The sequence below is a fragment of the Podarcis cretensis genome (genome assembly GCF_951804945.1).
Source record: "Podarcis cretensis genome assembly, chromosome: Z".
In the NCBI taxonomy this organism is placed as follows: domain Eukaryota; kingdom Metazoa; phylum Chordata; class Lepidosauria; order Squamata; family Lacertidae; genus Podarcis; species Podarcis cretensis.
In genome coordinates, this window is record NC_137184.1 from 14,415,618 (window position 1) to 14,431,602 (window position 15,985).

At 44.1% G+C, this 15,985-nt stretch overlaps 1 protein-coding gene and 1 long non-coding RNA gene across 4 annotated transcripts in view; one reads left to right on the forward strand and one right to left on the reverse strand.

The window, feature by feature from the left end:
* The first annotated feature begins 76 nt into the window (after positions 1 to 76).
* LOC307207572 lies at positions 77 to 15,982 on the forward strand. 2 transcript variants are annotated; one of them, XR_013834732.1, is made up of 4 exons: positions 77 to 158; positions 1,206 to 1,606; positions 3,236 to 3,324; positions 15,893 to 15,982. It is a non-coding gene; the product is annotated as an uncharacterized lncRNA (long non-coding RNA). The 2 variants fall into 2 exon arrangements; XR_013834733.1 differs by having other exon boundaries at positions 1,206 to 1,440.
* The window catches only part of GFI1B (growth factor independent 1B transcriptional repressor), a 40,574-nt gene continuing 36,353 nt past the window's right edge, over positions 11,765 to 15,985 (reverse strand). For both annotated transcript variants that reach the window (XM_079961456.1, XM_079961455.1), the window contains exons 8-9: positions 14,641 to 14,806; positions 11,765 to 13,924 (exon numbers count right to left, since the gene is read on the reverse strand). In XM_079961456.1, coding sequence (XP_079817582.1) covers positions 13,746 to 13,924; positions 14,641 to 14,806 — 345 coding nt within the window. In that variant the 3' untranslated portion in view covers positions 11,765 to 13,745. The remainder of the gene's footprint in view (positions 13,925 to 14,640; positions 14,807 to 15,985) is intronic.

A 15,985-nucleotide genomic window follows, 5' to 3' on the forward strand; every position in this document is an offset into this window, starting at 1 on the left:
GCGAAGGTTCCAGGGAAGAAAAGTTCCGCCTATACATATACAGTATATTCTATTTTTTCTTTTTCTTTTTGCTAGGGGGGACGGAGGGGACGGTAGCCTGCACGATGGCCGAGTCTCTTCTAATTCCTGGGGTCGTGGATCCAGCAAGGGATCTAAAAGTATTTCTTTTGCAGAAAGCCACTTTGGCAAGAAGCAAAGAATGTTTTCTCTTTTTTTCTTCTCTGGGTATTAGGAGAAGGAAAAGTGGAAATCAATTTTTAAAATTAGTTTCGATTGAAGATTTTTTTGGTGATACAAAACGAACAAATAAACTAGGAAAAGTACATATAGCGCCTCCACTTTCAGTTCATAGAGTCCTTTTCACAGTTTGTTTACATTTAGTGTGGGAAATTAACCCCGCGTTTTGTGCCACTCTCCAATCTGAGTAATTGATACTCAAACCAGGGTGATATAAGTAAAAAAAACTGTTCCTTTTTCCTTATGGGGTACCCAAGAGCCCATATAGAGTCCTTTTGTAGGTTCTCTATCGGTAAGAGAAAATAACAGACCAACCAGAGAATATTGAGAAGCAAAGCAGCTAGTAAGCCTGATCTTTGTTAAAGCTGTTGCAGCAGGGTTCTCCCCTCACATGCAGGAGAGAGGAAGAGGACCCCGAGCCATACACGGAAGCCCTTATATAGACATTTTAAATTGCCCGCCCTGGAGTCTAAGACCACCCCCAGAAATAACATACCTACATCGCAGAAAAGGCAGTCTACAACAGAAATCTGAGTGTGTTGTGTATCTCCTGTCTGGCAAGTTACCTGATTGCATTATTTGGGTTTTTGGCTACTCTTTTGTTATTATAACTACTTAATTCCTGAATCTAGGTCATAGGTCACAGGCTCACATCTTGAATGTGCCCTTAAGACAGGATTTGTGAAGAAAGAGACAATGGGGAGGTTTCCCACTTTGACCTTGCAGAGAAATATTTGAGGCCAATTTGTTCAGGATCTTTTCTGTGGGGTTTCAGACATGTGGTTTATATATACAGTTATGAACATTTATTTTTATATATGACCTTAAAATTCTTATAACATGGGTACAAGTTGACACCCTAACATCCAACTTTGTATGATCCCCTCCAAACCAATGCCCAAGTTTTGTGCTAGTTTTTTGCCATAAAGTAAGTGCTGTTTTCTGTGCTGTTCCCTCCAACCTGCCAGAATCCATTTAAGGGCAGATAAAGATTAAAGGCACAAGGAGAAGGGGACGATAGAGGACGAGATGGTTGTACAGTGTTCTCGAAGCTACTAACATGAGTTGGACCAAACTGCAGGAGGCGATGGAAGACAGGAGTGCCTCGTGTGCTCTGGTCCATGGGGTCACGAAGAGTCGGACACAACCAAACAACTAAACAACAACAACAACAGAACTGCATCCACAGAAAATCTGAAAAGCGTAAGCTTTTAATTTTTTTAATTTTCTTACAACTGCAGAAAGAGTATTATATGGAGCCGGTTCCACAGATCAAAGCAGCCGAGTTAGCAAATACAGTATTTCTGAGGGTCTGATAGTGTTGGCACATTTACTCTGCAGGAGAGAGAGGGAAAAGGTGGCATCAAAGGTAATCAGGAAGCCCTTTCTATTGGAGTGTTGATTTGTTCCCTTTTTAAGTCTGTTTATTCACTTCATGAACACCAGGGTGCACTATTTGACAACTATCAGTGACACAAGAGGCACACTATACAAGGGTTGTTGTTTTGTTTTGTTTATTAAATACAGCAGTTGTTTTGCACATTATTTTCTGGTGCTGGTTCCTCATAAGTTTTTCAGGGGGTCCTCAATTAGTAATAGCAGGCAAACTTACCATACTTTACCTACTGTTACTGATCTTCCTTGAAAACTTGCACCTTGCTGAAACTGAGGGTGAAGAATCATGTAAGAATTCAAATGTAATGAGAGGGCTTGAGCACACATTTGCTAACACTACACTTTAAATATTACAGTGGTACCTCGGGTTAAGTACTTAATTCGTTCCGGAGATCCGTTCTTAACCTGAAACTGTTCTTAACCTGAAGCACCACTTTAGCTAATGGGGCCTCCCGCTGCCGCTGCGTCGCCAGAGCACAATTTCTGTTCTCATCCTGAAGCAAAGTTCTTAACCCGAGGTACTATTTCTGGGTTAGCGGAGTCTGTAACCTGAAGCATATGTAACCTGAAGCGTATGTAACCCGAGGTACCACTGTATATCTATCCTCACTAGAGCATAAGAAGAGTCCTTCTAGATCAGGCTAAAGGCCCACCCAGTCCAGCCTCCTTAGGTGCTAACTCTCTGGAGCCCTGGGTGCCCAAGCACCCAAAAAAATTGGTGCCAGGGCCATGCACGCTTCATGACATCCATGACTGCGGGCACCCACGGTCGCAGGGCCAAGCTGGCACTCCTGCCAGCATCTAGTCCCACAGGGGCCAACTAGATGCCTCTGCCCCTGGAGGGAGAACATGGCCATCATGGCTAGTAGCCATTGATAGCCTTAGCCTCAAATAGTTTGTCCAGTCCTCTTCCAGGTGTGTTCAAAAAGGTGGCCACCACTGCATCTTGTTGGAGCAAATCCCGCCATTTTAACTATGTGCTATGTGGTGAAATACTGTGGTGTGAAGCTCTGCGAGGGGGCGGCTTTCTGGAATTCCCCCTATATATGAGGAAGGAGAAATTTTACAGTTTTCTGTCCGCAATGTCTGATTATTCTGCATAGTGCAGAAGCACTATGTCAGGGACCCAGAGACACTGTGGGGGAATTAAAATGACAGGCTGCAGCCACAGCCACCAGCATACAGAGCAACCCAAAGCCCATGTGACTGTAGCAGCACAGAAGGTGGTTTCCTCTCTGGTGTATGTATTATTCATAATTAATATCATTATTTCTTATTGTACACTGCTTCCATATATGCAGACTGTAAAGCAGTTTCTAAATGTGTAATTTAACAACAATAACAAAGTTTGGCCTGCTGTTTGTTTCCCATCTGCACAACCTGTCCATTTTTAAATATATAGGAAAGGCCATACCCAAGTGACAGAGCATCTGCTTTGCATGCAGAAGGTCCCAGGTTCAATCCTCACTGGGAGCTCAGGGCCAGGCTGGGAATGTTCTCTGCCTGAAATCCTGGAGAGCCACTTCCAATCAGTTCTTAGCCAGATGGCCTGATTCAGTGTAAGGCACCTTCTTACATTCTTAAATGAACGATTTATTTCGAGAAACATCAGAAGTCTCCAATGCTCTCTTCCCCCACCCAAAAGGAAACCAACGTTATAAAAGTCAACCCCTGGAACTTGCTGCCACTTGAGTAAGTTGTGTGCACGATAAGGTAAAGGTAAAGGGACCCTTGACTGTTAGGTCCAATCGCGGACTACTCTGGGGTTGCGCTGCTCATCTCGCTTTACTGGCAGAAGGAGTTTTTCTGGGTCATGTGGCCAGCATGACTAAGCTGCTTCTGGCGAACCAGAGCAGCGCACAGAAACGCCGTTTACCTTCCCGCCGGATTGGTACCTATTTATCTACTTGCACTTTGATGTGCTTTTAAACTGCTAGGTTGGCAGGAGCTGGGACCGAACAATGGGAGCTCACCCTGTCGTGGGGATTCGAACCGCCAACCTTCCGATCAGCAAGCCTTAGGCTCAGTGGTTTAGACCACAATGCCACCCACGTCCTGTGTGCACGGTACAATATTATTAATAAGTGTTGCTAGTCGTGGTGTTCTGACCACCTAATTGCCCCATTTTTGTATTTCAACTCTCCTCCCGTCCACCTTGGCAATCTGACATTGTGATTTGTTCAATGTGGGGCTTCTGTTTCTTTCCTCAGAGAAGATTTTGCTGAATCACCGGGGGCGGAGAATCCAAGGGACAAAAAGGCAAGTGGCAGGGAGCGATAACACGGTGGCCTTGAGGCTCAGTGGAGAGCAGGTTTAGGGCTCTCAGAAGGATTTCAGCTTGACAGCTGAGGAGGCAGAGCGGGGATTTGCAGAGAACTTCTTCACAGCACATAAAATAAATAGTGCATCATAGATAGATAGATAGATAGATAGATAGATAGATAGATATAGATATCATTGAATTGTTAACAAAAAGACTTGCAAATGTAACAAAAAGAAAGAAAATAAAGAGTCAAAAGCATAGAATGTCACAGCCTAGGACAAAAGTACAAAGACACAACACAGCTCCAAATGGATAATAAAAGTTTTAGCTCATACAAAGATTCACTTTACAAGTAATAAAGATTTATAACAAAAAAATATTCTCCACCTATGAGAATAAAGGTTCTGTGTAGACTTAAATGAGCCAGACATTTGCATACACTGAAGGGACCACGTGCCTCCTCATGTGTTTGTGTAAGAAATAAAATCATGCCATATATATTTATTAAAATGCTCATTCGATCTCTGCCCTTTAGTTGCTTGTAGTTTATGGGATATCTTTTAAAGGGCAATTTCATTTTCTCTTTTATTATTTATTAATTTACTGTAATTTATACCCCACCCTTCCACCCCAATAAGCCCAGGGTGACAGACAAAAGAGACACAGTTTTAAAACACATTCTAAATTTTATTATTTATTTATTTATTTATTTATTTATTTATATACTAGCTTTTCCTCAAAGAAGCTGAAGGTGGCCTACATTGTTTTCCCTTCCCTATTTTGTCCTCACAACAATCCTATGAGGTAGGTTAGACTGAGAGACAATGGCTGGTCCAAGGGCACCTGATGAGCTTCACGGCTGAGTAGGGGATTCACACCCTGGTCTCCCAGGCCCTAGTCCAACACTGTAACCATTGCAACACACTGCCACAACAGATGAAATAATTCTTAAAACCACTACATTTAAAACCATCTAAAAACAGTTTCAGTTAAAAACATTCTGAAAACACTTGCGGTTATAAAGGTTATTCCATCCAAGGAGAGCAGAGTCACCAGGAACAGTACTCTGCAGTCACCAAATGCCTAGATAAAGAGGAATGTCTTCAAATAGAAAGGCACATATTGCAAGGGAGGGCATTCCACAACCAGGGACCCACCATTGAAAAGGCCTTGTCAGCTGGGTAGCCCCCCCCAGTGGTGGCACCACCACCAATGATTATAGGGTCTGAGATGGTTGGTATTTGAAAAGGGGCTCTTTTACGTACTTGGGTCCCATGCCATTTGGGGCTTTGTATGCTAATACTAATACATTGAATTTGGTCTGGTGGTTCACTGGCAGCCCCAGTAATATTTTCATTATTGGTTTTATATGGTCCCATCAGGCTGACCCAGTTTACAACCTAGCAATTGCATTATTCACCAGCTGCAACCTCCAGTCCGTATGTAAGGGCAGCCCCATGTAGTAGTCCAAGGAGAAGGTCAATAGAGAGTGGACAATTGAGGCTATATTTCTATATACATAGGGCAGCTCCACTCATTAGTCCTAGAAGTGGCATTAAAATCACACCGGTAGGGATGAGGGAGAAATTAAATGTGTTTCACATTTAAAAGTGAATATTTCAAATTTGCACTTTCTGAAACCATTTCTGAAGCCAGTGTGGTGTAGTGGTTAAGAGCGGTAGTTCTCGTAATCTGGGGAATTGGGTTCGCGTCTCCGCTCCTCCACATGCAGCTGCTGGGTGACCTTGGGCCAGTCACACTTCTTTGAGGTCTCTCAGCCCCACTCACCTCACAGAGTGTTGTGGGGGAGGAAGGGAAAGGAGAATGTTAGCCGCTTTGAGACTCCTGAAGGGAAGTGAAAGGTGGGGTATCAAATCCAAACTCTTCTCTTCTTCTTCTTCATATGGGAACCGAGATGCAACACCTTTGAAATCCACACTTACCCTAATTTTGCATTGCAATTCTCCAACCAACCAATGTTTACAATCTGCATACACGAGTGGAATGTGTCTGTAAAAATTAATGTACAGTGGTACCTCGGGTTAAGTACTTAATTCGTCCGGAGGTCCGTACTTAACCTGAAACTGTTCTTAACCTGAAGCACCACTTTAGCTAATGGGGCCTCCTGCTGCTGCCGTGCCACCAGAGCCCGATTTCTGTTTTTATCCTGAAGCAAAATTCTTAATCTGAAGCACTATTTCTGGCTTAGTGGAGTGTATAACCTGAAGCGTATGTAACCTGAGGTACCACTGTATCTGTGAAATCGTACATGAATGCATTGTTTTAGGAAAAACTCTCTGCAAAAATGTGTATTTTAGACAATACTGCTTACAAGAATGTGTTTATTAGGATAAATTCACACTATGTGGCCCCTAGAAAGTTGATTAGGAAGGAATGCAACCCTCAGGTGGCAAATAGTGTGTTCTCCAATGTGTTACTGCACTCTTTGAACTTATCAAACACATGTCTCAGTTGTACAGGAGTGAGTAGGTCAACAGGCGGCTATGGGATGCTACCACTTGTAGAACTGTTGTATTCAGCTTTGGTGGTGCAATGTTGCTCTTTAAAAATATGAAGAGACAAAAAAACGCTTTCTGCTCCAAGAGATAGTTTGCACTGAGCAGAAAGGAAGGGGATTCCGGCTCCTCAGCCACAGCCAAAAATGCAATGAAAGCTCCAAATAGAAAACAGTTTAGGAGGGAAGATAAGCTGTCCAGTTTTTGAAATGACATGGAAAAGGAAGTGCTGGGGAGGGGGGGGGCTTGTTATTTATTGAGAGCAGCAGCTTCCACATCAGCCAGTCTGCCATGGTATTCAAGTTTGTGTGTTTTGCAAAGAATTATGGGATATGCTCTATGACACACACGCAAACACACATAGTCCATGCAGACATATTTATTATGTCTATTTTTTAAAAAAAGATTTATAAACTTATTTGTCAGAATGAATGGTGCATACATAGCAAAACTATACACAAAACTCAGTTAAAAACTAGTAATAATAATTATAATAATTTTTATTATTTGTACCCCACCCATCTGACTGGGTTGTCCCAACCACTCTGGGCCCCTTCCAACAGATATAAAAACAATCAAACATCAAACATTAAGAACTTTCCTATATACAGAGTTGACTTCAGATGTTCTCTAAAAGTTGCATAGTTATTTATCTCCTTGACATCAGATAGGAAGGTGAGCGCCTCTGCCTGATTCCTTGTAACTTCACTTCCCCCACCTATTTTATTTCTCCTGTATTATGTTTCGTCGTGTTAACAATTTGAATGCTTTGGAATTCAGAGAAACGGGAAATAAAAGGATATATACAAATTGTTGCTCTGGGAGGGGAATGGGTGTGTGTGTGCACCTCCTAACAACTCTCTGCACCCGTAACAAACTACAGCTGCCAGAATTTCACACGAACCCGGTTACAGTTTATAGTGGTATCATAGTGGTTTAAATGTATGATATGAAGGAGGCTTTAAAGAGGATCCAGTCTTTTTGTAATAACTACTGCTCTAAGTGTCTCCCGTCCAAGACTTTCCATGTTTGCCTGCCGTGCAGATTTTCTCACCATCGCCTTCCATTTTGCAAAGTTCCCCAGTTGCATAGTGGGCCCACTTTGGAAGACTTTTACCTCCTCCTACACTCCGTTCCCATGTCCTCCGCCTTGCCAATCTGCCTTTTGTTGTGGGGTGGAGAAAGCCCTTTTCTGGATCTCTGTGTTGTGAGACTGGGCTCTGATAAGGCCAAGGGTGACCTATCTTGCCCTGGTAGATCTCCCCCCTCCCTAACAGGCCTGCTTGACAGCCTTGGCAGTTGGCAGCTGGCAAACCCTGATAAACTTATCACCCCAAAGCTGAGCTCCACAGGCTGCCCTCCTCAACCTCAGATTTCCAGGCTCCCGTTTTCCAGTAGTGTTTTACTTTGTGTCAGGGTGAGGGGCATAAAACCAAAGGTTGCTTTAAAAAAAAAATCTCTCTCTTTGTATCCTTATTTTTTATTAACTTATTGCATTTATATTCCAAGGAAGGGTGGTGGGTGTGGTTCTCCCCCTTATTTAATCCCCACAACATCGGGAGGTAGATCAGGCTGAGAGACAGTGACTATTACTACTACTGTCTTTAAATTATTGTTATCATTATCATTATTTTATCACATTTATAGTTCATCTTTTTCCCCAATTAAAGTTGGTGGGCATGGTCCTCCCAATCTTCATTTAATCCCCACAAGCACCTTGTGGGGTTGGTTAGGCTGAAAGGCAGTGACTATTAATGCTACTTTCTTTAAATTATTATTATGTAGTAGTTACCCCTTCACAGAGCTACAATTCCTAGCATCCTTAACAAACTACAGTTCCCAATATTCTCTTTTTGTGGCAGGAGCCATGTGATGTGAAGGTGTCCAGTACAGTGGTACCTCTGGTTACGTACTTAATTCGTTCCGGAGGTCCGTTCTTAACCTGAAACTGTTCTTAACCTGAAGCACCACTTTAGCTAATGGGGCCTCCCACTGCTGCCGCGCTGCCGCTACTGCCACTGTGTGATTTCTGTTCTCATCCTGAAGCAAAGTTCTTAACCCAAGGTACTATTTTTGGGTTAGCAGAGTCTGTAACCTGAAGCGTATGTAAACTGAAGCGTATGTAACCAGAAGTACCACTGTATGTGGACTTGCCGCCTGCAGTTGGGCCACACTGCCAGCCTCAGCAGCCATCCTAGCTGCCAGTCAATTGGGAACTAACCTAACATCGAAATCTCAACAAAGCTGGAGGAATGAAAAGCCCGATTGTATCCTCTCCTGCCCTATCTTTCACCCCTCCCCACCTTAACACCTTCATTCCTGTGCTTGAGGGGGGGGAAGGGGAGGGATATTTGTATTGCTTTGGTTAGCAAATTAGGGGCATGCAAAGCACTCCCTGCAGGGTTCTTCCAGGAGGGGCTGGGGGGGGGGCGGTTTGCACGTTTGTGTATTCTTCCTTCCAGCTGTCTTCAACCAACAGATCTTGGGCTGATTATGAGTAGGAAGAGCAAGAATGTGCAATCTCCAGAAAGGTAAAAGCATTTTGTGCGGTGGGGGAAGGGGAGGACATGGGAAGCTGCCTTATACTAAGGAAGGCCAACATTCCTTTAGCTCAGTAATGTCAACTCTGATGGGCAGCTACTCCCCAGTGTTTCAGACAAGGGGTCTCCTCTAGCCTTACCTGGAAATGCCATTGGGGATTGGAAATGCCTGGGCCTTCTGCATATAAAAAGGTGCTCTGCTCTAGTCCTGGATAAATAACCGATTTAAACAGGAAGCCTTTTACCAACTCAGATCATTGGTTGAGCTACTCAATCTTGTCTACGCTGACTGGCAGCTGCTCTCCTGAGTTTCAGACAGGGGTCTCCTCTAGCCCTACCCAGAGATGCCGGGGATTGAACCAGGGACCTTCTGCATGCAATTTTACAGAGTCAAAGCACTGGGTCCGTCTAGCTTGGTACTGTCTGTACTGAGAGGCAGCAGCTGTCAGGATGGAATCTGGTGGGGATTGAACCTGGGACCTCTGCGCTGAAGGTACAACACTGTTGCCCTTCCCCAACATCACAGGAAGCTTTTTGTAGATGTAACTGCAATGGCCTTGCAAACCCCAGGTAAATCTGTAAATATCCATAAAAGCAAATCAGACACCTGGCTTCTCTCCTATCTTGTAAAACAAAAGGCTTTGCGTCAATGACATTTCCATCACTATCAGTTATTCACATTACCTGGCTAGCCATGAGGCTGGCTTACATAGCCCTGCTTTTGAATCTGTGTATCCTGAAAACATTCTCCCTCCCCACCTCTTCCTGTATTTATTTCCCCAGCTTCTCCTTCCATTCTAACACATTTAGAGTGGCATCAAGAAAACTAAGGGAGTCATGACTTCTGTTTTAAAACATCAGAGTCCACGCCTCTCCCTCTGACCCATGAGGTTGTCCCCAGGCAGGCCACACCCCCATACCTAAGTCATGCCTCTCAGGTGGCCTCAGCTTTGTTATAAGAATTTAAAATCTCAAATATATAAATTAAATGTACAAGGCAAACACGTACAGTGGTACCTCTGGTTGCGAACGGGATCCATTCCGGAGGCCCGTTCACAACATGAAAACAGCACAACCCGAAGCACCGTATCTGCGCAAGTGCGCAGCGCGATTTAGCGCTTCTGCACATGCGCAAGTGGTGAAACCCGGAAGTAACTCTTTCCGGTACCTCCGGGTCACCACGTGGCGCAACCTGAAAGAACGTAACATGAAGCAAACGTAACATGAGGTATGACTGTACATGAATACATAAACCACATGTTTGAAACAGTACAGGAAGACAGTTCTGAAACCATTTTGACTCTCCTAAACTGACCAAATATTTCTCTGCAATGAGGGAGAAATAGAAAAAACCTTCCCATTGTCTCTGTGCTCACATATCCTGCCTTAAGGGCACATTTAAGGTGTGAATAGGGTGAACCTGGGACCTGGATTCAGGAATTAAGTAGTTATAATAACAAAAGAGTGGCCAAAACCCAGATAATGCAACCAGGTAACCTGCCAAACAGGAGATAAAGAACGCACTCAGATTTATGTTGTAGACCACTTCTTCTGTGATGTAGGTATGATGTTTCTGGGAACGGTCTGGAGTTTGAGGGTGGGCAATTTAAAAAGTCTATATAAGGGCGGGCACACCTTTGTTCTGGGTTCCTCTTCTTTCCTGCTTGGTGTGAGTGAGGAACTTGTTGCAACAGTTTAATAAAGATCAGGCTTACTAGCTGCTTTGCTTCTCAATATTCTGTGGTTGGCCTCTGTTATTTTCTCCTACCGATAGGGAAGCCACTTAAGGACTCTATACAGGCTCTTGGATACCCATAAGGTAAAAAGGGCAGATTTTGTTTACAACAGCTTGCCTCACAGGACAAATGGGGCGATCTGCCCCATGGGACCACAGGTTCCCCACTCCTAGAGATAGTCATTTATTTTTATTTATAAAACACTCTCTTTGAAAGGTATATTTATCTCCTCTTACCCTTATCTGAGAGAAAGTCTGTTTACCCCCCAGCTCATGTGAATGTATGCTGTTTGGTAGAAGAATGTGGAATGAAAGTTATTGCAGACCCTCCAACTGTCCCTATTTTCCAGGGAGGGACCCGAATTTACAGAAGCCATCCCGATTTCTGACTTGATCCTAGAATGTTCTGTTTTTCATTAGGACGTCCCTATTTTCATCAGAAAGATGTTGGAGGATGTGGTACGATGTTTTTATATGTGGGAAGCTAGCTAGAGTGGCTGGGGCAACACAGTAGGACACCCCTATTTTCTTCAGAGAAATGTTGGAGGGTATGTTATTCGCCTCTGTGTGGAGTGACAGCCAAGATCATAGGAGCCAATTCCTAGGGGCCGAGGTCCCTTCGCCCGCCCTAAATTATTTGAGGGGGGCAGGTCCCCCCAAAGGTGATGGGCCATGGTTTGTGTGTGCACCACGACTTGTGATCAGTTCTGTGGAGCGGGGCTTACCTGCCCCCCCCATTATTTTATTCAAGTTGGCACCCACATGGCCTCTCCCCACCCTGAGAACTAATGTAGGAGTATCTGCAGTACCCCAAGAGATAGAAAGGGTGAGGCCCCTGGAAGTTTGAAAATTGAGCTTTTGGTCCAAACTCTAGGAAATCAATGTATCATGTGGTTGATTTCTATACTTTTTACTTCCGTGTTAGGCGTTATTATCTCTCCTGTTTAATTCTAAGCTGTTTAGTTAGGTTGGTTTGTCTGTATTGTTTTTTACAAACTTGTATGGATTGATTTTTTTAAAAAAATGCATTTATTGATATTATGTACTGTATCATAAAGTTCATACAGTTTATACACCACTTATAAAAAACAACAACCTCAAAGCAGTTTACAAAAAAGGATAAAACAATAGAATTATCACTAAGAAAATAATTTAAGACGCTCAAAAAGTTAAAATAACAATAGACTGAAAACAGATTCAATCTTGCATCATGTTTCTAAGCATCCAGGTGGACTTGTCTAAACATCGTTTTTCGCGGGTGCCAAAAGAGAGTACAATGCAGGCGCTTGCCTGGTATCAATAGGCAGAGCTCCAAAGCCTAGGTGCTGCCAGAGTAAAAGATTTATTAGAAATGTGGAATGGGTATTATGTGGCACCTGTAATAGTGGCAATTCCACTGATCGAAGCATTCAAGTGGACATGTGATAAGACGATCTCATAGGTTGTTTCTAATATATATTTTGAATTGTTATACTTGTTCTGCTTGTTCTGCTGGTATGTTGTGATCCACCTTGGGCACAATTTTGTGGGGAAATGGCGTACAAATAAACAGATGATAATTATATTAGTGGCATGGGGAGTTGGGGGTGTATGAATACTCCAAAACAGAGAGCAGAGAACCTCAACGCAAAGGTTTGTCCTCCAGTAACTATGTGCTCATAGGTGCTGTGTAAGGCATCTTTGCTAAAAACACCAGGGGTGGCATGATTCATTCAAAACAATATATACAATAAGATAAGCATAAATACATATTGACAGTGTTCTCTGAGAAGGCAGATGAGGTTTTGCAGGGGGGGCGGGGCAACAAGGAGGGGCTCAAGCTTAGCCATTATGCTCTTCTTCTTTGCAAATCTTCTTCATGCAGCCTATCAGTGTTCCATGCTTAAAGTGGTTTTAACTGTTGTTCCTTCTCCCTAGGGCATCATGGGTACTGTAGTCCTGTTGGGGAAGACTACAGTGGTACCTCAGGTTACATATGCTTTGGGTTACATACACTTCAGGTTACTGACTCTGCTAACCCAGAAATATTAGCTCGGGTTAAGAACTTTGCTTCAGGATGAGAACAGAAATCCTGCAGCAGCGGCGCAGTGGCAGCAGGAGGCCCCATTAGCTAAAGTGGTCTTCAGGTTAAGAACAGTTTCAGGTTAAGAACAGACCTCCGGAACGAATTAAGTTCTTAACCTGAGGTACCACTGTAGTAGGAAATGTCCTACTCTCAGTAACCTACATTTCCTAGGATTCTTTGGAGGAAGCCATGACAGTTCAGCAGATAAAAAAATTATCCCAGAAGGGCCTTAGCTCAGTGACAGAGCACTTGTTTTGCAGGGAGATTATATGGAACAGACTTAGGCTCCATCCGCACTGTAGATTTAAAGCTGTATCATACAGCTTTCAACTTTCATAGCCTCCCCAAAGAAATTATGGGAACTGTAGCTTGTTAAGGGTGTAAGAGTACTTGGGAGATCCATTTTCCCTTCCCACAGCTACAGTTTCCAGAATGGTTGAATAACCAATCCCTCTTAACTTTGGGATTTGTTGCTCTGTTAAGGGAATACTACTACTATGCACCCTTAACAAACTACACTTCCCAGGATTCTTTGGAGGAAAAATTCCCAGAGTGGTTTAACAACTAATTCGCCATCCAGGGGAACTCTGGGAATTGTAGTTCTGTGAAAGGAGTGGGGAGTCTCCAAATTACTCTCAGTCTCCTTAGCAAACGACAGTTTCCTAGAAGCCGTGGTACGAGACAGCTTTAAACGTACAGTGCAGAGAGGGCCTCAAACCAAGTAAGGCTGTTGAGCTGTCTAGCTCAGTACTGTCTCCATTGACAGGCCTCCCTTGAAGGAGAAGAAAATCTACAGATGGGGGAACCTGAGCCTAAGCAATGGGCCCTCTGGAGGAGAACAATGCTGCTCTTCCTTAGGCTCCTTCATTCTCTCTCTCTTTTGACGGAGAACAGGATGAAATTCATCTTGGGCACACTCTCCTCTCTCCGCAAGGATCTCTCCTGATGTCAGCCATCTCCCCTTAGCTGAGCTCAGAAGACTGCTCTCCTCATCTCACTTGAGGCTATGCTGACTCTCCCGGTGTCGTCGCAGATCCACCTTGCGCTGGAAGCCCTTGCCGCAGAGCTCACAGCTAAACGGCTTGAACCCAGTGTGCTTGCGGCTGTGCGTAATGAGGTTGGAGCTCTGGCTGAAGGCTTTGCCACAGACCTGGCATTTGTGTGGCTTCTCCCCTGGATGGCAAAGAGGAGACGACAAGAAGTAAAAATATATCAGCAGCTCTAATTAGTCGTATGGTCTTAGGAGCTCGAACAGTAATTGTAACTCAATGGGAAAGAGCCCAAAGTCTTACACGGGATGCTTGGTACTATTTACCTTGGAATATAGCTATATAATGGATAAAATTATTTTTGACAAGGACATTCCCAAAACTCCACAAGTGCCCACTGGCCTAAGAGGTGTGGTGAACCACTACAGGGTCCCTGGGAAGCCTGTTACGCTTACATACCAGGAATAACTTCAAGGCAAGGGAGAGACCAAACTGGCTTCTCTCCTGGATGGCAAAGAAAGGCGGTCAAAAGGAATTATTATATGTATCCATTAGGTCCCCAACATGGCACTCAGGGGCTCCAATGTAACTTCCAGTACCTGTGGATGTGGGTTCAAATCCCAACTTCTCCATGAAGCTCACTGGGTCATCTATTACTTTGTCTCAACCTAAACCTACCTTACAGGGTTGTTGTGAACATAAACTGGGGAGGGGAGAAACCACTTTGAGCTCTTTGGAGGAAAGGTGGGTCTAGACATATAATAATAAACAAGTAAAAAAAAACCAAGTATTGCACCTGCATGTGCAATACACACATTCTGCAATAGACACATGAGTGAAATAGGCTGAACCAGCATCTCCCCATCCCACCAGCGGGGGGGGGGGCACTCCTCCTCTCACCTGTGTGGATGTAAGTGTGTTTCTTCATGTCTGACTTCTGGTGGAAGCGTTTCCCGCAGTACTGGCAGGGGTACGGCCTTGTGTCTGAGTGGATCAGCAAGTGAGTGGAGAGGGTGGAAGAGCGTTTGAAAGTCTTCCCACACATTTTGCATGCAAAGCTTCTCTCCTGTAACAAGAAGATCAAGAAATCGAGACCAAAAGTCAGGCCAGTTATCCAGAGATGGGAAACACCAATCCTGGAAATCACGCAAGTGAATACAAGCAGCATTTGCTATTGTTGGGGTTGTTTTAGTCTGCAAAACCTAAGTAAATGTTATTTCCAGTTTATGTCTTCCAGGTTTTCCTCAGGTTGAAATTGATCACATAACTAATGACATAATTAATTTTGCTTGTTTCAAGTGAATAGTGACTAGCGAGAGAACAACAATGTAGGTACTTTTTGCATTTGGAACTTTTTAATTTAGAGAAAAAGCAGGGAAGAGGTGACATGACAGACGTTTAAAGTTCAAGGATAGAAAAAAAGGAAGAACTTCTTCGCACAGCTCATAGTTAAACGATGGAATTTGCTCCCGCAGGAGATGGCTACCAACCTAGATGGCTTTAAAAGAGGTTTGGATAAATTCATGAAGGGTAAGGCTGTTGATGACTACTAGCCATGATGGCTATGCTCTGCCTCTGCAGTTGAAGGCAGCACTGCTTCTGAATATCAATTGCTGGAAACCGCAGGAAGGGAGAGGGACCCGGGTGGCGCTGTGGGTTAAACCACTGAGCCTAGAGCTTGCCGACCAGAAGGTCAGCAGTTCGAATCCCCATGACGGGGTGAGTTCCCGTTGCTCGGTCCCTGCTCCTGCCTCCCTGCTCCTGCCAACCTAGCAGTTCGAAAGCATGTCAAAGTGCAAGTAGCTAAATAGGTACCGCTCTGGTGGGAAGGTAAACGGCGTTTCCGTGCGCTGCTCTGGTTCGCCAGAAGCGGCTTAGTCATGCTGGCCACATGTCCCGGAAGCTATACGCCGGCTCCCTCGGCCAATAAAGCGAGATGAGCGCCGCAACCCCAGAGTCAGTCACAACTGGATCTAATGGTCAGGGGTCCCTTTTCCTTTACCTTTACCGGAGGGGAGAGGGCTCTTGTGCTTGAATCCTGCTTGTGGGCTTACCACTGGGGTCTCTGGTTAGCCACTGTAAGAAAAGGATGCTGAACTAGATGGGCTATTGGCCTGATCCAACAAGGGATTATTGTGTTCTTATGTTGTAGGTTTTCATGGAAGCCAAACAGTAGTGGAATGGAAACAGATCTGATTGTGAGAGACACGGGACAGGATGAATATTATTGCCTCCTCTCACTCCT